We start from the raw sequence: 27,791 nt of genomic DNA, 5'->3' as shown, positions 1-27,791 counted from the left end.
GAGGAAGTCGTTAACCAAGGGTCATCCCCATGCGCCACTCCCCAGTGACCAGGAAAAGTGGGGTGGAAAGGAAAAGGTGCCAGGCTCCCCTATTCTCAGACTCTCTCTTCCCCCACACCCGGCCCGTGCCCTTCCCAAGACTGGACACAACGGGCTAACAAGAATTTATGTTATTCTCCCTTTCGTGGGCGCAATGTCTCGTGTGCTGTGCGTTGTCACCACTGGGCCGGAAGAGCAACTTCTAATTAAGCTAATTAAGTTAATTAAGTGAAGATTGCTTTCGCTAAGTGACTCGGGGCAGCCGGAGGCAGCGGTGTTGGGCACAACCTCCCTGCTCCCCGCCGGCCGGCGGACACCTGCGCCCGGTGCGCCCCCCGCCAGCGCCGCTCCGGGGTGCCCGCCGGCTGCAGGGCACGGAGAGGGCCCGACAGGCTGACGCCGCTGCGCGGGGCTGGGGCCAATGCGAGCGGGCAGGAACCAAAGGGCCGGAGGGCAGGGCTGGGACGCCGGGTGGGCAGCGGGGCAGGCGCGGAGCGAGTGCCAGATGCGGTTCACCGCAGGTTCGGGGGTCCAAGACCCCTGACAGCCTCGCCGCGGCTCCCCGCTGCTGTCGGGGAAGGCGACAGCGGGGGGCTAGAGGGCGGCCGACGGGCTCCGCCAGACAAGCGCTGTACGAGCTCGCGGGGCGCCCCCAAGCGGCGCTGCCGCCCGCTCCCCGGCCAGCGGGGCCAGCAGCAGCCCCATCCCGCCCCTGTGGAAAGCCGTCTCTGGCCGCGGAGCCACCGGCGCCCGGCGCCCGCCTCCCGCTTCCTGCCCCGCCGCCGCTGATTGGCCCGCCGCGCGCCCAGGAATGCGAGCCACCCTTTAAAGGCGCGCGCGGCAGCGGGTGCTGGCAGTGCCCGGGAGCGCTCGTGCTGCTCGCAGCCTTGCAGGACCCGCGGCTCCGCCCGCCCGGACAGCCAGCGCCGCCCCGGGATAGTAGTTGCCGGTAGCCGGAGGTGTGGGAGGCCGGCCGGCCCTGCCCGCCCGGATCGCTCTCCCCGGAGGTAAGTGCTGAAGAGGCTCCCGCCGCTCTCGCTGTCCCCTGTGGGGAGTGGGGGTCAACTGCCCCGTCCCCGCTGCACAGCCGTCCTGCCCGCGGGGAACGCTGGGGTCGGTGCGCTGGGCGGTACGTGACCTTCTTCCTTCTGTCTGTCCCCAGGCTGGTTCAGAGACAGACCTTTGCCATGGGGCCAGCGATTGTTCTCTTTCTCCTCCTCATGCTCGGCGTCTCGGAGACCAAGCGCACCGCAGGTAAGCGCAGCTCTGTGCTGATACTCGGAGCGGTCAGGGAAGGAATAAAAAACAGACAAAACACCACTTCTTGATGTAGGCAGTGAACTTGTGCTTGGTGAAGAGCTCCAAAGCTTTCAGTGAACAAAAGCTTTTTAACCTGAGCATCATCTGGTTGGGGACAGGAGACTATATCTGGTGTGGCATTTGTGTAACTTGCAGAAAGAGAAACATAGGTCTTGAGCACATAGTTTGTCCACCTCTGTGCTGGGTACAGGAAAGAGGAATGCAATGTAGGGGCTGGCTGAAGAAAGAATGGGGCAGTAGGCTGCTGTCATGGTGCTAAAGTGAAGCTGCTACTGTGTTTGCTGTTGCCCTGCTGGAGTAAGCCAGCTCACTTTGTTGTATTCAAGCATGGGAATATGGCAGTCTGGGCTACTGATGTCTGTTTCTACTCTGCTAGAGTCTGACGAGGTGCTAGAACGGCCATGTCAGTCAGTGGGTACCTGGCACTCCTGTGCCGACTGTTTCCTGTACAAGAATGTACATGTACTGCCACTCAGCAGCTTCTGGTGGGACTGCTGAACCACCAGAGCTACTGGCAGCGCTCTTACATGAGGCGCTGTGCCTTGTGTGGTGTGTGCCACAAGCCAGTATGTTAAGCAATCTTGGGAGAAATGTATCTGCTCAGACTCTTCTTGTCTCTTGCTCATGATGCTTGTTCTGGTCTCCCTGCAGAGTCCAGGAGTGATGATAACAGTGTCTTCGATCTCTTTGAGCTCATTGGTTTCATCCGGAAGGGAGCTGGGCGCCGGGCACCTGGGGTGCACCTGGTGAAGGGACCAGAACCCTCAAGCCCTGCTTACCGCATTGAAGATGCCGGTCGCATTCCTGCTGTCCCTGACTCCAAGTTCCAAGACTTATTAGATGCCATCCATGCTGAGAAGGGCTTCATTCTCCTGGCCAATCTCCGGCAAGCCAAGAAGAGTAGAGGCACACTGCTGTCTGTGGAGCAGAAGGATGGCTCTGGCCATGTCTTCAGTCTAGTATCAAATGGCAAGGCAGGCACCCTGGACCTGAGCCTTTCTGGTGATGGCAAGCAGCAGTTAGTGTCAGTAGAGGATGCCTTGCTGGCTACAGGACACTGGAAGAACATCACCTTGTTTGTGCAGGAGGACCGGGCTCAGCTCTATGTGGGGTGTGAGAAAATGGAGAATGCTGAACTGGACATCCCCATCCAGAACATTTTCACTAGGGACCTGGCCAGCAGTGCCAGGCTCCGTATTGCCAAAGGAGGAGTCAATGACAACTTCCAGGTAAGATTTTCACTTATGTTTTTTCCTTGTGTTGTCAGTCATCTGCCTTGAAGGTGTGTTAGCTGCTCAACCAGCCTAAAAAACTACAAAGAAATGGGTACTAGGGAGAAAGGGTTCCACCGCTGTCTTATTTGTGTACATCTGATATGGACCACTTCTAAATCTACTAAACTTAATAATGGAGTTTGAAGGGCGAAGCATCAGATTTGCAGGGATAGAACTTTCTGCAGCAATAAGAAGGCACTGAAGCTTCCAGACACGTAGTTGTAGCTTCATTGCTCAGCTTCCTATATGAGGTTCAGGAATTCATGTTTTTTTCCCTTCCTGCCTGGAGAGCTGCCAGGTCCTTGTGGTCAAGGATGAGAATGTTAGGAAACAGGACTTGTTATCATTAAGGAGAATAAAGCAACATATTTCATTTTGCCATCTGTCTGTCATGCAATGACTTTTCATGATCTTATGTGACCTTAAATGCCTACAAGCTCTCTCCATGCAAGTTGAACCCCTTTCCCTTGCAGTCGCTGCAAGTAGCTGTAATTCTTCCTCTGTCCACAGGGACTGCTGCAGAATGTGCGGTTTGTGTTTGGAACAACTCTGGAAACTATCCTGAGGAACAAAGGCTGCTCCAGCTGTAAGTTTGCAATCTCTTGAATCCAATGACCTATTAAAAATAAGATTCCTCATTACCTTAGAAAGACAAGTTGAAACAGAATAGAGAGGTATGCTGACACGCAAATCCATGTTGCGTAAGAAATAAGATTCTGCAGGCACCCTAATGAAGCTGGTGGCAGCTGCCTAGCAGGTGTTAACCTGGAATGATAAATGCACATGGTAAAAAATGCATTTACTTTATGCTTTTGTCTTTTAGCCACTAATGCAATCATTACTTTGGACAACCCCATCAATGGTTCCAGCCCAGCTATCCGCACTAATTACATTGGCCATAAAACAAAGGACATCCAAGCAGTCTGTGGTTTTTCCTGTGATGAATTAACAAATATGTTTGTGGAACTGCAAGGGCTCCGATCCATGGTTACAACACTTCAAGACAGAGTTCGCAAAGTGGTGAGTGTTGGTTAAATGCATGATACCTTTCATAACTGGCAGTTAGCGAATGAATTAAAACCTGTACATTGACAACCTGGATAAACAGTAACAACTTTATGACTGTTGCGGAAAAGGGTGTTTTCTGTATTAACTTCTAAATTTCTTCTCTCCTCCTGCAAGACTGAAGAAAATGAACTCATTGCCAAAGTGGTCCAGATCACTCCTGGAGTATGCATTCATAATGGAATCTTGCACAAAAATAAAGAAGAGTGGACCATTGACAGCTGCACTGAATGCACCTGCCAGGTAAGATTCCTTACATTCATAAATCCTCTGTATATAACTTAATGAGCTGAAACTAACAGATATTTCTAAATTACGTTATTTGTTAGAGTGAATCCTACACAGGACTGAGCATACTAAAGTATCCAGAGAATTATTTAGTTTAGTCCTACTACATCTCTGGAATAAAGGCAGCTTTCATACAGTGTTATAACATCAGTGCATCGACAGCTGTATAAAGTTATGTAAAATATCACTCTGATACAGCTGTTAATGCACATTTAGTTCCTTGTTTTGCGGAATGCCTGTAGTCTTTATATAAATTCATAAGTAAACTGGAAGTCAGCATCAACAGAACAAATTTATAGTACTATTAGCTTTCCCTCCTGGAATACTTTGGGTCCACTTTGTCCTCACTGAACCTCCTGCTGGCTTAGCAGGAAAAGACATTTTAGTGCTCAGTAAATGCTCTTAAACTTACAAGGTGTTTCTTTGTCTAACAGCTGCTTCTAGCTGTGTCCTATTAGTTGTTACAGATTATATGGAGCAGCAATCCCTTCCAGATTTCAGTTTAGCTGTTTAAATCCTAGGATCACCTGACAAGATACTTATGTTTTGTGTTTTGCTTCTGTGAAAGGTCGTAAAAGCACACCAAAACATACAGTTTCAGAGTTTCTTTAAACTCTTTGCTTGCTCCCTTTAATTATAAGCATATGTTAATAAAAACATCTTGGAGTACCAGTCTGCCAGTATGGGTTAAGTAGCCTGCTGCTGCTTACAAACTAAAGGCTGAGTATTTGTACATGTGCAATCCACAGCACCTCACCAAGACCTGCTTTTGCTTTTACAGGTCTCTACTTTTTTTTTTTTTTTTTTTTTGTCTTGTAGTCAGCAAATGATACTGTGACTTCTGTGTTTGCTTCTTTCCAACCAATGTTAGCTGTAATTGCCTTAATGTAGTCTTTTGCTTGGGGAGATTAAAATAGTAATTATGAGTGTTCTAACCAAGCTGCTACCTTCAAGAAGCAAAACTCCAGGCTGCCCTTTAGCTCTCATTGAGATTGGAGGTGGGTGTTCTTACCCAGCCTACTTGGCTTAAAGATCAAAGTCCTCTAAGTATAAGTTATAGATTTCATGGCTTTTGAGCAGAGTCCACTAAACTCATTTTATCTTTACCATATAATCAGCTTAAATCCATATTAACTGAAAAGAAATTTGGCTTTTCGTTCTTGTTTCATTCCCTTGAAGTCTGACCTTATACTTTGGGTATCACATGATAGTCCTTTACTCTGGCCAGCATCTGGTAGCTACTCTTGATCAACTTATGCAAAACCAATACTTCTGCTCTTGACTGAAAAATAATGGGTAAAAATTGGAATGAGATCAAGTTTGATTAAAAATACCTGGGAGGAGCCTTGAGTTGTATTAGCTCTAAATACAAGAGTGTCTGTTTTAGATGTGCTATTGAGTCTTTAAGTGCTGCAAAAAGATCTCTCTACCACTTAACCGGGCTCCAGACATCATTTACATTCCACTTGCTTATTGTGGTTCTCGCAATTCTTTATAGAACTCTGCCACTATATGCCGGAAAGTGTCCTGTCCTCTCATGCCTTGTTCCAATGCCACTGTGCCTGATGGGGAGTGCTGCCCCCGATGCTGGCGTAAGTACTTAACAATACCTTCATGTTTCTATAGCATTTGTTTTCATCTAGATAGACACGGGCTGCTCTAAAGTGTGCCAGAACTGGATATAACCTTGCATCACTGGTGTAAGTTTAGCCTGAATGTCTCTTTGAGGTTAATCACTTAAGTGATGCATGTGAGCAATGAAACTTTTGAGTTTGTGGCCTTTATCTTGTACAAGAAAGGAAGATTCATGTGGCTTTTGGGGACAGTTGTCCTTTTTGGTGGAGGGGGTGGGGGGGAGAAAAGACTATGGAAAAATGCATACTTGGATTCTTATTTGGAGCGGTATCCCTCTGCAGCTAGCGACTATGCAGATGATGGATGGTCTCCTTGGTCTGAATGGACTTCATGTTCTGTGACCTGTGGGAATGGGATTCAGCAGAGAGGCCGATCCTGTGACAGTCTCAATAACCGCTGTGAAGGGTCTTCTGTACAGACTCGGACATGCCACCTTCAGGAGTGCGATAAGAGATGTAAGTACTTCATCTGCTCACACCAGTAATAAAACAGAGACTGCTTTTGTTGGCTTAATGTTAACACCAAAGGTTCCCATGTAGCCCTGTCACTGGGATGGAGCACTGGCTTCTAGCTTTAAGAACTTGTGTTAATTAGTTAAAGGGGAGCAGATAGTTAATGCAGTAAATGGGCCTATTTGGGCACTGCTTCCAGGAGAAGATTTGAGGCCAGTTTAGATATGCAGTTTCTCTAGTGACAAAACAACTTGAGCTGTGATGATGCTGAGGCTATCTGATGTATATGGAGTCTTTGCACAGTTCTCATGTTGGCTATGTCCTAGGTGCCATGCAGCTGGAGTCTGTTCTTCAGAAACTCTATCAATAACAGAATCTCTCTCTTGTAGTTAAACAAGATGGTGGCTGGAGTCACTGGTCACCATGGTCATCATGTTCTGTCACTTGTGGCACGGGCATTATCACTAGAATTCGTCTCTGCAACTCTCCAGTACCACAGCTGAATGGCAAACCTTGTGAGGGTGAGGCAAGAGAAAACAAATCCTGCCAGAAAGATCCTTGCCCAAGTAAGTGTGTCCAGGTGGTAACTACTATTTGGTAGCTTAAACGGTGAATTTCCTGAGTAGTTGCTATATACTCTTTCTAGTAATCTTCTCTCTTTAAACTTAGATGTGGGCTAGGTGAAACATCAAGGATAGTTTCAGAGGAAACTGATCTGTTTAGATGAAACTAAACTGTTTTCTATAACTCTTCCATGGAGTCCATTAATTCTGTCATTTATGTCTGAAGTGCTCTTACTATAAAAGTAATAGTCATTAGTCAGGTAGATACTATTTGTACCACCAAATTTAAAGCTATACATCTCTCCTACCTTCCCTCTTCCTTTAGTTAATGGCAACTGGGGACCATGGTCTCCATGGGATGCTTGCACAGTGACATGTGGAGGAGGACTGCAAAAACGTAGCCGTCTCTGCAATAATCCTGAGCCTCAGTATGGTGGGAAGACTTGTGTAGGTGAGGCTAAAGGCACTCAGGTCTGCAACAAACAGGACTGTCCAATTGGTGAGTATCCATTTTCTCATAAACATCTGAAGGTCGTGAACAATCTTGAAAATACTGATTGAAAAAATTGACATAAGTCTGTATAATGCAAGTGCTAATATTTTAAACCAGCATATCAGCCAAATACAGTAGTGTAGCACCATACTAAGTGTCCATCATCTTGATGCTCTCTCCTTTGTTTCTCAGATGGGTGTCTATCCAATCCCTGCTTTGCGGGGACTACATGTACCAGCTCCCCTGATGGCTCCTGGAAGTGTGGTGATTGTCCTGCTGGCTACCATGGTGATGGTGTCCACTGCCAAGATATTGATGAGGTAAGAAAACTAGAATTTGGCTCTTCAAAGGTAGTGAAAGAAAATAGGAATCCTAAGAGAATAAAATCCCGGTGTGTTATAACACTAACTGTTGTTCTCCTTTATCTCAAACTCTTGCATTTCAGTGCAAAGAGGTTCCTGATGCCTGCTTTGTCTTCAATGGAGTGCACAGATGTGAGAACACTGACCCTGGGTACAACTGTCTGCCTTGTCCACCACGTTTCACTGGGACGCAACCGTTTGGTCGCAGTGTTGAGGATGCCATGGCTAATAAACAGGTATTGTCAACTTGAGAACTGCTCTGGGTTATGAAGTCTTAGAAGGTTTCTAGACAACAGAAAGCATCTATGCATTTCAGGGAAGAACAACATCGTACATTTTACAAAACACCTTCCTCTGTGATTCAGAATAGGCAGAGCATTAAGTGGTTCCTACTGGAGTTCAAAATGAGTTTTAAAAATCAACCATGGCAGGTTCAGATGTTATACATTATTTTAGGAGAGTAATTCAATCAGTATTCACTTATGATCCAACAATATGTGCCTTAGAGGTATTTTAGTGATTAGTTCCATTTGAAGATAAAATACAGTTTGAACAAGAAAAATAAGTGCCAAGACTGCTACTGGAGTTGGAGAGTGGAACAAAGTAATGTATGAGGGTTTTCCTTTTTTCTTTTTTTCTGATTGAAGGATCTCTGATTAGCTCAAGCATGTATTCTCCATGTCTTATTTGAATCTCTGGGGAAAAGTGAGGGATAAAAAGATGTTTCCAGTGAATTTAATTTCTGTGTGGTCTCCTAGGTCTGCAAGCCACGTAATCCATGCACAGATGGAACACATGATTGCAACAAGAATGCCAAATGCAATTACCTTGGGCACTTCAGTGATCCCATGTATCGCTGTGAATGTAAACCAGGCTATGCTGGCAATGGCATAATCTGTGGAGAAGATACTGACTTGGATGGATGGCCAAATGAGAATCTTGTTTGTGTTGCCAATGCCACTTATCACTGTAAAAAAGTAAGTTTACCCATTTTTCTATCTACCATTATTACAGCCTAGCTGAGAAATATACAAAATACGTTATGTTTGAGGTATAAAGTGAGTCTCTATCTAGTTAGTGCTATTAAGCTATCCTCTCTGCAAATAAATCTGGTAAAATACCCTTGTGCATAAGGATACCATTGTCAAGGTTTTGCTAGGAGGTTCTTGCTATTGATTTAGATATTCTAGCAATATGGGTAAAAAATGAAGCCTGACACAATTATCAGTGTTTTTTATAAATATTCTAGAAATAATCTAGTTTAGGCTATACTTATATCAGCTTTATCCTGACATATCTGTTTCTGGGGGAGAAAACGGGGGTAAGATTCTCAAAAGGAACCAAATCTTTGTTTTAAAAAATGCTTTAAATTATGTGGCTTTCCAACACATACCCTCAAAGTAGTGACTAGATAAAACTGAGAAAGCTGCAATAGGATAACACCTATCTGACTGAGGTGTTATGATTTTGCCCAACAATTACATTTTACCTGCTTAAAACCCTATTGTAATCATGCCAGGAGTAAACGTGTTTGCTTTGCCCTTTCTAGGATAACTGTCCTAATCTGCCCAACTCTGGGCAGGAAGACTATGATAAGGATGGGATTGGTGATGCCTGTGACAATGATGACGATGATGATGGAATTCCTGATGACCGGGTAAGATAACACAAAAGAACAGCTTTTGATAATGTAGCTCTCCCATTCCCCTTCCTAAGGCTGGGGTCTAGCTTCTGACCTTAAGAGAGGATCATAGGAAATTTCTGGCACTGACAGCTATCCTAAAAAACTTTAAATATGCATAACTATGCAGACAAATGTTCTGCAGCTGATTGAGCTTTGGAAGTGAATCTTAATCTTTATTCGGTCATTCTTAGACTTGTGCAGGCAATGGGGCATTTTGAGATGAAAGCTTTCTAGTTTTAACACTTTTCTGCCTTTCATTTCTCCTTTCATATAGTGGTACAAGCATAAGCAGAATCTGGTTAAAGCTTTAATTTCATGCTTTTCAGAGCTTAACTACTTTCTTGCTCTTGCAGGACAACTGTCCATTCATCTACAACCCACAGCAGTATGACTATGACAGGGATGAAGTGGGTGACCGCTGTGATAACTGCCCCTACAATCACAACCCTGATCAAACAGACACTGACAACAATGGAGAAGGAGATGCATGTGCGGTTGATATTGATGGAGATGGTAGGTGGCCTCTGATCACTCCTTTAGGTCGTTTTCATGGGTTGATCATTTATACCAAATGTACCACTGAATTTCATCCTTGAACACACAAAAGGTGTTGTTTGGTTGGTTTTTTGTCTGGTGGTTTCAGGACACAAGACTACTAAAGCAGCAGTTATAGCTAATGGAAATTCACTGTGCACTTTGGGCACAGTTTGGCAGATCTAGTGATGAGTCAAGGCGCAAAGCTTTGAAAAGCTGCTCAAAATGCTTTCAGAAATTTACTTAAAAGTGTGTGGCTTTATACAGTCCTTTGCAGTATTTAGATGTTTGACTTAATGTTCATGAATTCTCTTTAATTTTTCAGGGGTCCTTAATGAAATGGACAACTGCCAATATGTCTACAATGTAGACCAGAGGGATACAGACTTGGATGGCGTTGGAGATCAATGTGATAACTGTCCTCTGGAACACAATCCTGACCAGGTAGGGGATTTGCATTATATAAATAGAAGACAGATGCTATAAAAAATCTAGTATATTGTAGAAAATATTTGAACAGGTACAGCTTTATTTTGACTTGTCACCAATCATTCTTATTAATTTGCCAAATGATGCCTGTATCAAATAACATGACCTCACAGTTCAAACAGTCGTTAGGTATTTTCTGAAAAGTAACTCTAGTGAAGATCTTGGAGACTACTGCATGTACTAGTCTCCTAAACATTTCGTAGGTTTGCCAGTTGAAGCAATTCTCATAGTAAGGATATGAAAGCCCTGGGAGCACTGTATGAAATCTAGGTAGCTAGGAACTACTGTTCATAGCCTACGGTGATGTGTTCACTTAAACACAAAGTTGCACTTTAAGCTTTGTCCTTAAGTCTGAAACAGCTGCATTTCAAAATACGACATTTCTACTGGTAAACTGAAGGCAGCACAGGTTGCTTTTTTCCAAGGAAGAGGTGTATTCTGACACTTGAAAAATTCTCCTTCACAAAATCTGGGGGGAATCCAGACTCTCTCACAAATTGCTTGTTCAAAAATGTCTGAAGGTAGAGGTAGATACAGCTTTGACAGGATGGCACAGGCTTTAAGTTTAATAGCTTCAGGGACATAACTGGAATGTTTGAAGGGTTAGAAAAGCAGTTGCAAATTAGTGGAATCTAGTGTAGTATGGTCATGTAGCCTAAAAGTGTTACTTGAAGAATTTAAACAGGTAATAGAAAATGTCTTAGTCTTTGTCTCTTGCTTTACTACTTCCCCACCTTAGGGTGGAAAGCGCCTGAAGATCCTTTCTATTTTCTTCTCTATGATTTACAGGCAATGTTTCTCGTAACACTTTGAAATCTTAATGTAATTCTCTAAAGGTTCTCAAACACTTTTCTAATAAAGATCTAGAAGTGAAGATAGTAGATTTCAAATGGCAGCAGGAGTAGCTATTGAAGCTGAGTGGTATGCCTTCTGCCTACACCAACACCAGGGCCATCCACCAGTGATGACAAGACTACTAGACTAAGCCTTGGAGCAGCCTTAGGGATGACTGGATTGTTTTTTTTATTTCAGAAGCTGCCTAAACAAATGGCTTGCTAAAATACATGAGCAGAGAGTACAGTAGTTCATGCCATCTTTGGCCACTAAAGGAATAATTTGTCTTGACTGAGTCAGGGGGCATGAAAAGCATTAACCCTTTTATGATAAAGAAAATTATGGTATGGTGTGGTAGCTGTAAAATCAAGACTTGGTAGACTACATTTTAATGTTAGTCTCTACTGGCTAAGTACATAGTAGCATTTCCCTTATCTGGCCCTTGGAACCAAGGAGTTGCTATAGAAGGTGAGAGGTAAAGGACCCTGTGTCCAGTCTGGTAGACTAGTGACAGAAGAGTCACTTGACAGAAGGGAGAAGCTGATGACCACTCTTTTTCTGCTGCGGCGGATCCAAGCTAAAACCAGGGCAACACTAAAGCAGCCCCCAAAGCAGTTAGCACAGGCAGATCTAAGTAAATGTGTATTAATCCTCATACTTCACTACATTCCTCTTTGCTCTTGCTAAAGCAAGCAGAAATCCCAAGTAATTCTAGCTATTAAGGCTTGCATTTTGGACTTTTTTTAACTGGGTTTTTTAAATGTTTGTTTTGGTGCTTTTTCTTTTTAGGAAGACACTGATTCTGACCTCATAGGTGATCAGTGTGACAATAACCAGGATATAGATGAAGATGGCCATCAAAATAATCTTGATAACTGCCCCTATGTGCCCAATGCCAATCAAGCTGACCATGATAAGGATGGAAAAGGTGACGCCTGTGACCATGATGATGACAATGATGGTATCCCAGATGACAAAGATAACTGCAGATTGGTTGCCAACCCAGATCAAGCTGATTCTGATGGTAAGGTGGTCAGTATTATAGTAATGTTTTTAAGAGTATCTTCCAATAGTTTGATGCTATATTTTTTGACACTATTTAGGGTAGGAAAAAAACTTTTAAGTAACAAAAATAATTGTCTGTACTGTTGTTATAGTGCTCCTCAAGTGTAAAAAAACAATGTAAAAATGGCCACATATCCAGCTTATTCCTGAGTTACTATCAGCAGCTGGAGTGAAAGGACACTGTATACAGTAGCTATTGTGGCTTCTGTAGTGCCTGCCAGCAGGACCTGGGCAGTCAGAGATCTGCAATTAAGATTTCAACTTCAAGTTGTAAGATTTGAAAGCAAACAACAGTGATATAATGGTGAAATTACTTGGGTCCTGCAGGTGATGGACGTGGAGATGCTTGCAAAGATGACTTTGACCAAGACAGTGTGCCAGACATTGACGATATCTGCCCTGAAAATGTGGACATTAGTGAAACTGATTTCCGAAAATTCCAGATGATTCCCCTGGATCCCAAAGGAACATCCCAAAATGATCCAAACTGGGTGGTTCGTCACCAGGGCAAAGAACTGGTTCAGACAGTCAACTGTGACCCTGGCCTTGCAGTCGGTAAGAGAAAAATTTTAACTCTAACAGGAATTACACTGTTGCTTGTTTGTTTGTTGAGGTTGAGGGGAGGGGAGAACCTGAGGCACTATAAAGCAATTGTTTAATAACCACAAAAGAACTGTGCCTAAAACTTTCTCCTTTAATGCCCCCCTCTCAGGTTTTGATGAATTCAATGCTGTGGACTTCAGTGGCACCTTCTTCATCAATACAGAGAGGGATGACGATTATGCTGGCTTTGTATTTGGCTACCAATCTAGCAGTCGTTTCTATGTTGTCATGTGGAAGCAGATCACTCAGTCTTACTGGGACTCTACACCAACCAAAGCTCAAGGCTACTCAGGTCTCTCCATCAAAGTTGTGAATTCTACCACTGGTCCAGGAGAACACCTTCGTAATGCTCTGTGGCACACAGGCAACACTCCTGGCCAGGTAAGAGTGGCACTTTGATTACCTACGCTGTGCACTGTAAAGCAGGCTGTTTTTCCAACAAGTTAGACACTTACAGGGGCTCTGCACAGGCTGATCAGAATGGCAGAGTTTTCTTGGCAAGACCTGTAACTTTGTAATGATCGCCAGTCATGCAAAATACGGTATAAAATTAACAGGATTGCATGCTGCAGACAGGCTTGACAGCATCAGTGAATCAATTGTTTCTGGAATTATGGAGTAGTTTCCTATTTAAAAGTAAATTTAAGTACAGCTGATTTCAAAAGACCAAATTACAGAGCTTAATGACTTTAAGCCTTTACTAGTCATGATCATCAAGGCACCTTCATGTCAAAATAATAGCTGTGTTATCGCAGCCCTTTTGTTAATAGAAACTATCCTTTCACAGGTGAGAACTTTGTGGCATGACCCTCGTCACATAGGCTGGAAAGACTTCACTGCATACAGATGGCGTCTTAGCCATAGACCAAAGACTGGTTACATCAGGTGAGCATCATCCTTTTAAGTAACTATCACAAGGAAAGTGGATGTCTGTAGAACCTAACAGAAGCTTATCAAAGATGACTGACCTACTGTCTCTTTGTAGGGTTGTAATGTATGAAGGGAAGAAAATCATGGCAGACTCTGGACCAATCTATGATAAAACCTATGCTGGTGGTCGGCTAGGATTGTTTGTCTTCTCTCAAGAAATGGTGTTCTTCTCAGATCTTAAATATGAATGCAGAGGTAAGGGAGACACTGTATTTAAGAGATTCTATATAAATGAATTGGTTCGAGAAAGTTGCTCTCAAAAAAAATAGAATGGATCAGGAAATAAGAGCTAAGAGGAAAAGTTCATCTATGATCTTTCATGGCTTGATGTCAAGCAAGTTCTGCAGGCAGAAAGAGGACACCTTTTTTTATAAAATCTTCACAGTTAGAAGTTTAAATGTATAAAATCTAAGTATATTACTATACTGTTATTTCAACGTATCAGAAATCCATGTTAAGGTATTTCATATCTAGAACTTGAATCTCCTTTAAAATGCTGACTAGAATGAATCAACATGGCTGACAAAGTCCAGGGTGAAAATACAAAATACTGACTTTAGCAAGCAAGAGAGTACAGTCTGACATACAGAAACCTGATTTCCTTAAAAGCAAGCAAAGTAGAAGGTTGCCCATATGTTGCACTCTTGCAGTTCATTGGAGATAAGTATGTATGACCAGTTCCAGGTGCCCCAGTCTTCTTAAATTATTATTTCATTATGTAATGGTTACATAGGCTAGATCCTGAAGTTAACTCAAGAGAGAGTACCTCAACACTTTCTGTTTTCATTACCAGTATGTTCTTTACAAATGTCTCTGGTGATTAATGTCTTAGACACAATCATGCATAATACACAGAAAAAAATTAAATATTTTTTTTTCTTTTTCACAGATCCATAATCACAAGGTTATTGGATCCAGGGACTATTTTAAAATGCTGGTATTGCACCTTCTGAAACGTTTAGCCTTACAAATCCTGGGACCGTTATATTATTCCTTCCTTTCTTCTTTCTGTGTAAATGTGGACTCGAAACACATGACCTGCCTCAAGAGAATGCTTTTGGGAGAATGAAAGTGAAAACATAACTGGTATCTGACCTCTGCTGAAGTGGAAGGAAACAAATGTGTCTTGCAAATGAGAATTATCTTCACTGAACAAGCACACTTCTTTCAGTAGGAAGGACATCTGTTTGCTGTTTATCACAGTGCAGTGTCACTGCCTCTCTAACTGGAGGTCCCATGGAGTAGCATTTTGTAAAAAGAACATCTTTGGATGTGCTATGGACTACTTAAACTGAAGACCTTTCATTGTGTGGGGAAAAAGGGTTTTGAGTGGGAGGGTGAACTCCAAGTCTTTTTATTTTAAGGGGGAGAGGAATTTTTTTAATGAGGGCTGTGCTACCTTGGTTTACATCCATTTAACTTGGAGGAATTATTATTGCTTTATATGTCATATCTTTCAGATGAAAACACAGGCTTTTACTCTGTTGATAGTGAGCTAGATCAGCTGCTCTATTACACAGGACAAAAGAGAGATCCTAAAATGGATTACAATGGTGGGAGGGGGAAAGAGGATAAAAACTGGCACACTGGATCACACCAGCTTTGGAAGAACTGGGATTTACAATTAGATTCTGTTTTTTCCTGATTAGATGCAGATCTTTCTTACCTTTAAATGTTTTCTTTCAGATATGGTGCCAGAAAGCACCACCATCTCAGCCAGCACTGTGCTGACTTTCAGGAAACCAGCATGTGCTTCACTTTTTATGGTTAAAAAGGCACAAAAACAATAGTAATGAAAACATTCCTTTTCTACATGCCATAGATGCTTTAAACCCCTCACTTCTTTGGAGGGGAGGGGAAGGGGCCTGTAGATAAAATACTGAAAGTAAAAAATATTTATTTTTACCTATCCTTGATGTTATAATAACTGAGGGATTGATTAAAGTAACAAGAAATGCGTCAAGACTATCCACCTAATCATTGTTACAAGTCTTTATGACTGTAAGATTGTAAATACAGATTATTTATTAACTCTGTTCTATATTGAAACTAGAGGGGGTTTAGTTGAGAGGAAAAAGAAGAATCTTGTCTGGAGCAGATAGTGGTGATGTATTTGTTACAAAGAGCAACTTTTCCCACAAAGGCTTTGAGGTGCAGGGAAAAGTGGTGGTGTGGGGAATGGGATGTTTGTTTTTCTCAGTCTGAGCTCAGCATTGACTTTTCCTTTCTTTGTGCGAGGCAGTCGGTCGCCTGGCAGGCAGCCGTTCTGCACGGCAAAAATGCAAGTCCCTGTAGATGGTGGCAGTTCCTGTCGCCCGTCCGCAGCGCTAGAGACAAGGGAATGCCAGTCACCAGCGGAGCAGTGATTTAGTGCTGGGAGGTGTCTGCAGTGCTTGACCACTGGTCAGTGGGCCAGACACAAAACCAGAATTCCTGCCCTGAGGAGCCTGCGGAGAGAATCATGATGAGTGTAGTCAGTGACTGCTCAAACTGGATGTTTGTGCTGCTGCACGCTAATTGTTGTAACTAGCAATGTGTAGCCACAAAAGGAATTCTTAATGGACCAGATAGAATTTCAGGAGCATCTTGCAAAAGAGGGAGAGGGCTTGATGTACATTGGCAGAAGACTGGTTTCCCCAATGGAAGGGGCTGCATCCTTATACCTATAATATCTCCTTGTCTCTTCAGAAAAGGAAAAGAAATGAACACAGTGAAAGTTTTACATACAAATATTACCTCATTGTTGTGTAACTGAGAAAAATCTTTGGATTAAGCAGAGTTCAAGTGTCTAAGAAACTTTAAAGCTACTGTAGTACTAAGAAGTTAATGCTGTACATAGTCAAAATTTCTTTGCAGAAAATGTATTCCCAGTAAGGAAATGGTGTTGGAAAAAGAAAAATGTCAAATGCGGTTTCTAATGTTGTGTTGTATTTTTTCCAGTCATCCTGTATACCATTGCTTGTATTTTTATAAATTATTTTTCTCATTGCCATTTTAATAGTTAATCACATAATTGTGTAGATACGCTATTTAAATAATTTATCATGAAATGCTACCTGTAGAGTTAGCATTTCTATTTTTATAAAACATTTGCACACTGAAGATTTTTTTTTGCTTCCCTCCTCCCAATATTTTTGCTAGCATAATTTTCTAAGAACATGCTTTTTTTGTAAACATTTTTAACCATTTTCCAATTTAAAGTTGTGTAAGTTGTATAATAAAGCTTCTTACATACATACAAAGAACAATAAACCAACAAGGACATTTATATTTACGCCTTGGTGCTTGAGTTTTATTCATGTTTTGTACTACATTGATACACTAACATACAGCTCAGCTATTCCTGCCAGCAGGACTGGGGCAGTCTTGACCCATTTTTTTCCAAAATAGGAGCAGTTTCTGAATTTCTGCCCTCGCCAGTGACAGGATTGTCTGTCTCACTTCTCTGGGAGAGATGTAGTGGTCTCTTGTAGGAGTGCACCAGCAGTGTAAACAGTCTGATCTTATCTGGGACTGCTGTACCAAATATCCTGCAGTTCTGGTCTCAAACTCTCTTCTTCCCAGGGACACCAAGAGTCAAAAATGATGAAAAACAAAGTAAGTTCCTACCTGGAGAAATCTCTTTACTGTACTTGCAGGAAGTATGAGATGATACTCTAGATGTACAAAGCAAATCAACTGTATGAACAGATATATGTACATATGGATATATGTAGATGTGAGTTTGAAAAAGAGACCTGTTGCTGATGAGGGGGAAGATACCCTTGGCAGCCCATTCCAATGACCTTCTCCAAGCCCAAGACAAACTTTCATGCTAATTTATTGCATGCATTTGTGTAACTTATATCAGTGTAATATCTGAAATGAGGCTGATATATGCCTTAGAATAACACAGGCAATCCATTATGCCTTGTGTTAACCCATATGTTAAGTCCACCCGCTTGTTGCTTGGGCCGTATGAATACAAAGGGACACAAGATGTACAGGTGAGGTAAGCCAGCCTGTACTTGCCCAAAGAAACAACTGTCGAAGAAAAACTAAATGGAAGAGCACGGAAAACAGCTGCACTCCACACAGCAAAAACTCTGTGGGTGAAGTCTGGAGGACACATGCTGTTCCCAGCTCCCTGGTGGGACACGTGAGTATACCACCCAATGCATGCCACTGCTGGTGTTATTGGTAACTTGGTCAACTTTTTCACATAAATAGTCTTTGAATTTCATGCTATTGGAGAGTGCAATGTTTTCTTACCCTAGCACGCTCTTCTCAGATCCCGTGCAAATACAGTAGCTTAAGTTTTCAAGTTGTTATCTGCATCAAACCTGTGTTCAAGAGGTGTAGTAGTTTAACCTGTATATATTGGTAGCCTATGGAGATAACAACTGAGATAACTGTAGCAAATCTGCATCTTAATGACAATAGGGTACTTTACTGATATTGCCATAACTTTGTAGTGAAGTCCATAGTATGGTAATTGGTTGCTTTTCAACATAAATACATTTTCGAAAGGACTGCTGAGATGATAGAAGAGAGCATCCTAGTATAGCCACAAGGTGATTTCTAGCTCTTATTTCTTGTCTTTCGCAAGAGAGAAAGAGCAGGTGCACAAAGTTGTATGAATAGTTCAGTGGAGTTATGAGCAGAGGAAGATAACTCATTAGAGAAGTGTTTGGCAAGCAAAAGTCTTAAAGATAAAACCTTCCATAGAAAATCCATAAAATTAGGCAAGTATCATAAAGAAATTTGGATTTTCAAATTTAGACAGGAAGCACAGTCATCATTTGTCTTTAGTTTTTCAACTGCATTCAAATTCAAGAACTGCCAGCCTAGGCAACACATACAAGAGCTAAACTGAGTGCTGCTTAGATGCTGCATCAGTCTCCCTCGATGACTCCGCTCACAGAATGCGTATGAAGAGACCATTTTATTGTTATTGCAAAATTAGGGTAGGATGCCTCTGGCAATACCCTTCCCACCAAAACTATGCACACCAAATACACAAAGCAAACAACAGGAAAAGAATGGCATAGAACAGTACTTCCAGAAAAAGACAGCAAATTTTCAAGTGGAAAAAAATAGTTCTAAATACGGAATACCTGCCTATAAATCAAAATTATTAATGCACTTTAGCACTCTATAAATTAATACACACTTGTGAGCGTTCCAGTGTGGTTTTTTATATAGCATAATAGATTAAGAACTGCAGATTCAGTTGCAAGCAGTGAACTATTTCACATAGACTTAAATGACAGGGAGCCTTTTTTTCTAACTACTGCACCTGGATGCCAGCCAATCCCTCAATGAAACGTATAATTGGATAACTGCAGTTATAGCATTAGCAGTATTCAAGTGCCTCTATTCTATTTAAAAAAGGAAACAGTTTTCCTGACCTTTAAATCTAGCTACAAATAAAAGAGTGATTATTTTGCAATAAATAAATCTGTTCAAAATTAAAAAAAAAAAAAACCACTGTTATTATTTTTCCCAGATTTCAAAAACCTTTCTAATTTAACAACTTCCCAAGCATCTGCCAAACCACCTTGTCTTCTGTGTCTGCCCTTCATACCCTGCGATTCCCAGAGGTGGGGTCTCTCCTGCAACGGGGGAGGACGCACTCTTGGAAGTATAAACAGCGTAGCAGGTTTTGCACCTAAAAAGCAAAAGTGAGAGAATTCATTTAAAGCTGTGTCTAGAAAGCCTTTTCAAGCAGCAGAAGAGAGGAGGTGCATTCTCATATTATTTGCTTCAATTTGTCTAGAAAACAGTGGGTTTTAATAAAATATAAAATTTCTCCCCATTGTTGAAACTACAGAAATTGAGCTGCAAACAACAGCCTCTCACATATCCCTCCCCAATTTGGGGGTAAAATTGCAGCCTTTCTAGCGCATGAATTACTGGCATACTTTTTTGCACTTCCAGACCAGTCCTGGCTACGCTGGTGACATGTTTAAGCAGCCCTTTCCTCTCTGATCTGTGCAGCAGATAATTTTTGCACAGCCTGTTTTCACTCTGTGCTCAGCATGTCCACTGACTCTGCAGGAGCTCTGCTGGGGAAGTGAGAGGGAAAACAAGCACTGCAGTGCCACAAAGCAGACACCAGCCATCGTCTGGCTTCAAAAAAAGCATTTGGCTGAGAATTTTGTGGGGCTCTTTCCTCTTCTCTTCTTTTGTTTTTGATGGAAGTCGAAGTTTTTATACATCTTGATACAATTACTTTAATTTAAACTCGAATTCAGGACATATAAGAATAACTTTACTCCTTTTGTCATTGTTGTTTATAGTCAACAAACTTTTTTCTTTTTTCCTTTTTTTAAATCGGGATATTTAGTCTGTCCCTTCTCTTTGAAATGGAAAGGATCCTCAGCTGTCCAAAACCTGCATAATAACTGTAAATTTGGACTGAATTTCTCATACCAGTACAGTATACTGAAATCAACACTATAGTTCTTTAAATCATCCTACTCAAATAGATGTATTTATAGTATATAATATATACTATATATATTAAGATAATACATACATGTTATACATACTTATGCATATACACATACAGTCCATGAAAATAATTGAATGACCCTTATTTCCCTCTTTCAGAGGAAAACACAATGGAGTTTGTCACTTAAAAGGGCAAATCATGAAACCATGCAGCATTAAAACATACACACTCGAGTAAATCAACATCAACAGCTGCTCCAGCACTGTGTGTGTGGGACTGAGGAGTCTCAGTGACAATGGCAGAATGGCTCAGCAAATAGATGCAATCACACCAAAATCTTCTCTTCATGGGTATGATGCTTTCACAACTATTAAGTATTCGGAACAAAATTATCTATCTTGTGCTGTAAATTCATAGTGGGAACTGAAATAAGGAACACAAATCAGCACAGACCTGCATACACACAGGAAATTTGTTATTCCTCAATACAAAACACATCTCAAAGCCCCAAAGTCAGAGCGATAACTTTAAAAATCAGTTTCCTGTGTTCTGCTGTGTTTTAGGATGAATAGGGCTGGGAAAGATTGTAAAGAAGCAAACTGTCAGAATCTTTTACCAAATATAACTTATGCTGAATGAAGGTATGTATTTTGGAATATCTGTTTCCAAATCCTGAGGTAGGCTACAAATAAAAATTCATTTAAATATCTTAATCATCTCTGCTGCATCAGTCCCCCAGGAGCAGCCGCCGCATTCCAGTGCAGCTGGAATTCTAGTGTCGAGGCTGACAGGGGTTATTGCAGGTCACAACCCAGAGACACTGGAAAAATAAAGAAAAACCTATGAATCCTCCTGGGCTCAGCCTTCCTTTTACCCTGATATTGGTGATGTTTCAGCAAATTACTTTATCGCTATATTTTATATAATATCTCCATTATTCTGTACCTCATACCAGTGAACAGGTTTTACAAAATCATTTTATTTCCTACAGTTTTTACTTAAAACTGAAAACAAATAAAGGAGGGCTTAAGTTGATATTTCATCTGTAACATCAGGCAAGAAATAAAATCTTCCTAGAAAACCTGTTACTTAATATGCAGTAGAAACCAAGCACAGATACATATTATGTCACTAATTTTTGGCATGGTCTCTGGGTTTGGATATTGACCTGAGCACCTCTGCAACAGCATTTCATGAGCGGCAGGTCCCTGCAGTTTGCAGTGACGACAACTGGTGCAGGGTGCTCAGTCCTTTCCAAGACCTGAAGCGAAGTAATAAGAGTTCCTGTTGGGATATACTTTTCAAGTCAATAGCCATTCAAACTTGCCTGCTTATCCCTGGAATGCCAGATGTGAATAAAAAGTTGTATTTCTGGCTTCAGGAATATTGTAAGGCTGAGTCAGCAACAGGCTCTTCCTTGAGGGTGCTGGGAAAAGATTTTTGGTAACAGTGACAGATTTAAGATGACAAAAGAGACCAGAAAAGTAAGAACTAATTGTTATTTCTCTTAATATATATTATAGATAATCTATATAATCTTAGACAGAACTTAGAACTTCAAAAACTATTCGAGCACTTTAACACTGTTTTGAGAAGGGCTCTACAAAACTTGAATTCCTTGTGAAAATAACTGGCCTGTGGAAAGATTACAGACAGTGGACAGTCCTGCATGAATATCATACAGGCACAGAAAATGCTCTTGGAAAACCTTTGTCAGAATTGCTTTGATTACATTTGTGGTAAAGAAATTATGACACAGACTTAATATTTTTAAGGATGATAAGAAATACATCTGGTCGAGATTTGCAAAGCTCCATGAAATGTGCTTATAGCAATCCTATGCAGGGCAATGGGACTATGCAGAACATCCAGTCACCATGGATTTGTTACTGCTGTTGCAAAACAAGTAAAAATACCAGAAAATAGAACAATAAATAGCACTTGCTTGTTGCAAATATAGTATCCCATTTACATTTTTAACTAAAAGAAAGTAGGTTAGATTCTGACCACTGTTATATCCACATGATTACCACTTCCTCAAGAGCGTACATCCAGTCACACTGGCAGCACCACAAACGAGATTAAAATCTGGGCCAATATGTGCATTAACTTAAACATTCAGATCAAGAAAACCCTGTGCCACAATGCAGCCATTATTGTATAGTAAACATTGTATTGTATCCATCCTCTTCTTGAATGTTTAATGTCTGGTATAGTATCTGAGAGAGAATTTGTCCTTTTAGCTTCTGTCGAATGAGAGTTTTGCAGCGGGAAGATCTGTTCTGTTTTCTTTGCTAGACTATCTCCCTCCCCAAGGAAAAAAAAAATGTTTACAAGAGAACCATGGTTTTTTTTAATAATTCCTTCTTATTCTGACAGTACAGTGCATGAAATAAAGAACTAACCATCAGCTCAGAAAATAAGTAGAAAATTCAGGAGAAATAGAAGTTGAAGAGAAGACAAGCAAAAACTTGCAACGAATTTTTATCTTAAATACAAACCAGCTGTATCAGCCTCCCTCCAGCTTGTCATTACTATAAGGTTTCACAATCCAGTAGCTGCTAGGACAAACTTGTGAACTCCTTCACTTTTACTTGCAGCAAACCAGCACGAGGGACCACGATCTTTCATCACTTGGTTAGGTATTTCTTCAGCAGAGGATGAGGTGGCTGCAGGACGATCACAGGACACAGATGAGTGGAGCGATGCCAATGTGCCCGTCCAGCACAGGACTTGAGCAAGTCTTTACCTTTAGTCTACCCAGACCCTCAGCAGACCACCCCAGGGCAGGGAACTGAGTCCGAATTTGGGTCCTTCCCTGAGTCAGGCTCAGCGGTCAGACAGGCTGCAAGACCCAGCAAACTGCACTGGGATCACGGAGGTCAGAGTTACACTAACTTCATGGAAAAAAAGCAGATCATGGGTAAAGGAAGAAAATTATTATACATCTATCATATCTGCTCTAATGAAGTCTCATCAGTAGAAACCTAACTTTGCAAGTTTTATTTTATGTTTTCTACTAACAAAGACATGCATGTTTATCAGACACACGGCTACACAAACATGTATGTACATTTATTTATTAGAACAACCCCAGGAAATTTAATGAACTGCAAGAGTTTATTTTGAAATCAAACTGCAACAACATAGGATAATGACAATAATCATTGTCTCTTAAGAATAAATCAGCTCATGGAATAGTTTTCAATGATGATAATTCATTCCCTTCAGGTTACCTGAAATGATAATATATCAGTATACTATCACTGACAGGTTTAACCACACTTTCAGAAAAACAGCTGTGTAAAGCAGCATACAATCACTCACCCTTCAACTTTCGATCTTCATATCATCTGCAAAAAAGAAAATAATCATGCTGAACTGCTGCAAGTACAATATTATTTGCAAGAGGAAAAAGCAACAACAGTTTGTGATAAAACTTCTACTAAAAACTTAACATAGGCCCCAAAAGAGCTGTAAATAATTACCAATTGGCTCACACAACTGAGAAATAACAGCCTTTCCATACCTGTACGTGGGCAAGTCTGGCTTCTGTTTATCTCAGTAAACATCACCTACATTTATATGCGTAAGTTACATATATCTGATGTAAGTTACTGCTTCTTTCAAGAAATAGGAATTACTTATCTCTCAAGGCACATGGGAGTTTCCTTCAGATATATACACAAGTATATATATATATGAGTTATGTTAATAATTATGCTTTCCTGAAAAAAATACATAATTTAATGTCTTAAAGTAAATCTGTATCACAGACTACAGGACCATAATGATTGCAAAATGGAAATTCTGCTAAACCAGTTTCAGACAGACACAGTTTTGTTTGCTTACACAGCACTGTACGGAGTTTAAATCACATGTAACCGGCCAGAAAATCAAAACATTTACAGAAGATTATGCATACATGTTTAAATGCCCTTTCAAATTAAGACCATAACAAAACTCAACTATGTACATGTCTCTTAAAAGTAAAAATAACATCTGACACTTCTCACACCTTCATCTACAGATGCATTTGCCTTAAACTGGATTCCAGTGGGATCTCGATTCCTCAACACAATTAGCACATCTAATCATGTTTGAACTAACAACAAGTTACCTATAGAATACATTAAGCAACTTTCAAATTTGATGAACATCACAACCTTTTGCTTATGGCCAGGCTTAATTGCTTAATACAAAACTGAATCACCTTCGTGGGAAACAAATTAATTCCATGGAAGGTATCACGGTTTTCTGTTTTATGCTGTACACATTCTCATAAGCAGTATATTGAAAAAAAATAATAAGAACAGATCGATGTCTATTTAAATGCTAATTTTGCATGTATGTTTTAGCATTAGAATAATATTCATGAAATGCAATAAATCCAAATATAATTAATTTAAACTTGAGCTTACAGATAACTGCAAAATATGTAAAAACAATTACAAACCTCTGAAGTAGGTTTTATTTTGCACTACTGAAAATAGATAATCAAAACATCTCATTGCATTACTCTGACACAACGCATTATTAGGACTCAAATATATTTAAATTATTATGTGACAAAGGTTAACAAACTCACTTTAAAGACTTTCACCATGAGATTCACCACATGGAAATTTACTTAATAGTTGAAATCTCCTTCCCCTCTTGTGCAATAAAATGACCTCATCCTGTAATGGCTACCACGACAGGTAGAAACAGTTACCTGCTCACTTCACTACCTAGTGGCTACAGTGTGTGGTGTTTTGCTTGATTTAACACATCCCATCTTAAAATACACCCAGAAAGAGAGAAGGTAGTTGGGGCTGAGTCACACTTGGCTCTGACTGTACTACATCTATTCGGACTAAAGGAGAACTTTGATTCATGTGGAGGGAGCAAGATAAACTCGAGTTTTTCTCAACTGGTTGCTGAAAAAGACTGGTGGTGCAGCATGTAGTCCTGTTAAACATGCATGAGATGAGACCAGGTTGCCCCTGGCAGAGCTGCTTCTCTGTGGTGTTCCCCATCATCATCACTGCCAGTCCGCTCTTTGCTCGGACAGACCACTTTCCTTCTTCCCTCACTTCACTCTCCTGACGCTTGTATCTATGTGAAGAGCAAAGCTGGCATGTGAAGTTGTTATCGCTGAAAACTAACCTACCAAAAAAAAAAAAAAAACCACCACCAAACCTTCTCTCCAAGTATTGTATTTCTACTTTCTTCCTATTGCAGCTACGGCACAAATCTCATAACGGGCAAATATAACAGGTGGGTGCTGATACTAAGTTTGTCTAGCAGTGTAAAAAACATCCATAAGCCTTCTTGCTTTCTGATGGGTAGAATCACTTAAAAAAAAATAACATTCCTGTCGCTGTAGGAAAGTTAAGTATGAACAATCAAAGAAACAGCTGTGATCATAATTAAGAAATCATAAGACAGTAAAGAGGTATTAGGATGTTCTTCTAAATTACCAATGAATATGAAAAAAACGCTTCTCAAAATTCAGAATAGATTACCAGCACAACAAAGATCTGTCTTGACAAATCTAGCAAAACTTGTTGATTTCTTATACAATTAAACTACAGCACTTCAATCACAAGCAACTTCATACTGTCACAACTTTTATGAAAGAAAGATATAGATGGACATATCTAAAATCTGGTTTATTTAAACGGTTTGCTTTCTAAAAATAGAAGTGGGTTTAGGCTAAAAATCTAAATGTACATTTAGATTACAATATCACTATATAGCACAAAAACTACCTTTCAAAATCTTTTTATAGTAGTGGATAAATATAATTTTTTGCTGGTCAAAGTCTATTCTTTCTTTTACTGAATTAAATGTAATGTATAGAAATTATGCGGTATTTATTAATTTTGTTATCTTCCATGTGTAAATTCGAACTCCCTGAAAGCAATTTATTTTTAATATAGCTAGGTCATTTTTTTTTTCTGTACTACCTAGTTTACCTTATTAAAAACATTAAAGAAACACTTGGATTTTTGTGTAAATTGTTATACCAACTACTGGGAGAATAGTTTCTCTCCACAGAACACCGAGCATGACTTTCTGCTACTGAAAAGATAATTCATATGTGTTGTCAACACAGTTTTCCAGTTGACAGAATTAATCAATATCAGTGTTATATTTCATAAGAGTCTTATTCTTATAGTCAAGCAAGGGTTTTAATAAACACTCTGTTATTTTGTGTATATTATTTCTGGCACAGTTGTATGTTTTATGAAGTACATCCTTGCCTCACCGTAATAATCAGTGTGTATTGGCGCATACCTTTGGTGAGAACCTGCTTGGCTTTTTTCATCGTAATCAAAAGCCTTTTCGAAAGGGCTGTTAAGAGTCTCACCTCCTTTGGTTTGCAGTGGTATGCTGAGAATGTCAGCCTCTGCGGATGCCTCATTGTTCACGCTGATGCAATATAATGGTTCACCCAAGAAAGAAGGTTTCTTCAACCTTTCTGTGTTGAGTGCTCTTGACATAAAGTAACCTTCAGTAATACTTTTATCTGCCATCTTCTGTAAACCTTCTAGGTCATCAGGCTCCTCTGTTTGGGCCAGTGAGTCCTTTGATAAGTGACTATCAGCCAATGCTTTGCTGACATAGTAGGCAGGGATTTCACTCTCTGCATTAACACTTAAGCTTTTGTCTGCAAGTCCAGCCTTTTCCTGAGCCGTTAACATCCCTACAATATGGCCTTCAACTAACATTTTGGAAAGAGTAGATGTGGAGTGAAGAGTGGAGTCTTGACTTGTGTAACAAGGGAGACTTAATCCACAAGAAAGAGATTCCTGAGACTTTGGCATGGTAACGTTGCTTATTGTTCTCCAAGGCTGCATACATTCTTCCAGAAGGGTCTTAAGCTGCTCTTCAGAGAGGCCCATTTGTTCTTCAGTCTGAAAAAAAAAGGCCAAGAATTTCTTCTGTCAAAATATAATTAATGAAAAGCAGGGCCATAAAACAGTTTGAGAGATATAAAAGCACTGGCAGAGCTCTTAAACTGGTATCAATATTTTTCAGTTCAAACTGAGTTTAAATACATATTTAAATAATTACATCATATATGTAACATCTTCACTAGGTTCCAGATAGATTACATGCTGAAAGTTACGAAAGAAGTGTGATGTCCACAAGGCACTGAGAAGCCTTTGATTTTGCTTAGTCTTCCACCAGATATCACTGCATTTCAATCATGAAAGCACATACTTTTTTATAGATCTTGGTCTGTTGTGTATACATAGAGACACACACAGCTGAAGATTTTAGTTACTGAAAGCCAAACAACACACTGGTAAAAGACTTGCAGTTGCTGGGTGTTACAACTGGAGTCAAAAACTGTTTTGGACAGCACCAGCCCACAAAGATGGTCACGTACTGACTGAAGTATTCTCAGCAGCTCACGGCAGAAGTGCAACATTGCATTTCAACCATGTGACAAAAAGCAAATCAGTCACTCAGCTACAGGAGCTATCACATCAAGCACATCCCATGGCATGTGACAGAAGAAAGCCCCATTTTTATGATGGTTTTACTGCTTTCTTAGGCTGTCACTGCTTGGATAGCTCGCAGATGTATCTTTGCAGTCAATGTCTTATTCAGACAGTGGCAGACTCCCAGCATTTTTATCATGCGGGTTTCCTTTACTGGGCATTTCTTAAAACTTAATATTAAACATAATGACTGATATTAGCTGGTAATGGTAAACAATAGCACAGGACA

At 40.7% G+C, this 27,791-nt stretch overlaps 2 protein-coding genes across 13 annotated transcripts in view; one reads left to right on the top strand and one right to left on the bottom strand.

Annotated features, from left to right (window-relative positions):
- Positions 1-883: 883 nt before the first annotated feature.
- On the top strand, positions 884-16,904 carry THBS1 (thrombospondin 1). Its single transcript, XM_065838548.2, has 22 exons — positions 884-1,046; positions 1,202-1,293; positions 2,011-2,588; positions 3,144-3,219; positions 3,457-3,653; positions 3,816-3,941; positions 5,485-5,578; positions 5,903-6,076; positions 6,463-6,639; positions 6,962-7,135; positions 7,322-7,449; positions 7,575-7,727; positions 8,250-8,468; positions 9,041-9,148; positions 9,529-9,688; positions 10,035-10,153; positions 11,822-12,056; positions 12,425-12,652; positions 12,810-13,081; positions 13,488-13,585; positions 13,686-13,825; positions 14,520-16,904. Exons 2-22 carry the CDS (start codon positions 1,227-1,229, stop codon positions 14,525-14,527), a joined length of 3,531 nt encoding a protein of 1,176 aa, XP_065694620.1. The 5' UTR covers positions 884-1,046; positions 1,202-1,226; the 3' UTR covers positions 14,528-16,904.
- FSIP1 (fibrous sheath interacting protein 1) overlaps positions 16,895-27,791 on the bottom strand; it is a 90,376-nt gene continuing 79,479 nt past the window's right edge. For 3 of the 12 annotated variants that reach the window (XM_071809324.1, XM_071809327.1, XM_071809328.1), the window contains one exon: positions 24,544-26,968. In XM_071809324.1, coding sequence (XP_071665425.1) covers positions 26,258-26,968 — 711 coding nt within the window. In that variant the 3' untranslated portion in view covers positions 24,544-26,257. Of the gene's footprint in view, positions 19,281-22,395; positions 23,420-24,536; positions 26,969-27,791 lie in introns of those variants that run through there. The other 9 variants (XR_011739365.1, XM_071809333.1, XR_011739366.1 and 6 more) reach the window with 9 other exon arrangements.

This window comes from Patagioenas fasciata, chromosome 5 (assembly GCF_037038585.1).
Source record: "Patagioenas fasciata isolate bPatFas1 chromosome 5, bPatFas1.hap1, whole genome shotgun sequence".
Classification (NCBI taxonomy): domain Eukaryota; kingdom Metazoa; phylum Chordata; class Aves; order Columbiformes; family Columbidae; genus Patagioenas; species Patagioenas fasciata.
The sequence above is the reverse complement of the archived record's forward strand: the minus strand, read 5'-3'. Positions and strand labels throughout refer to the sequence as shown.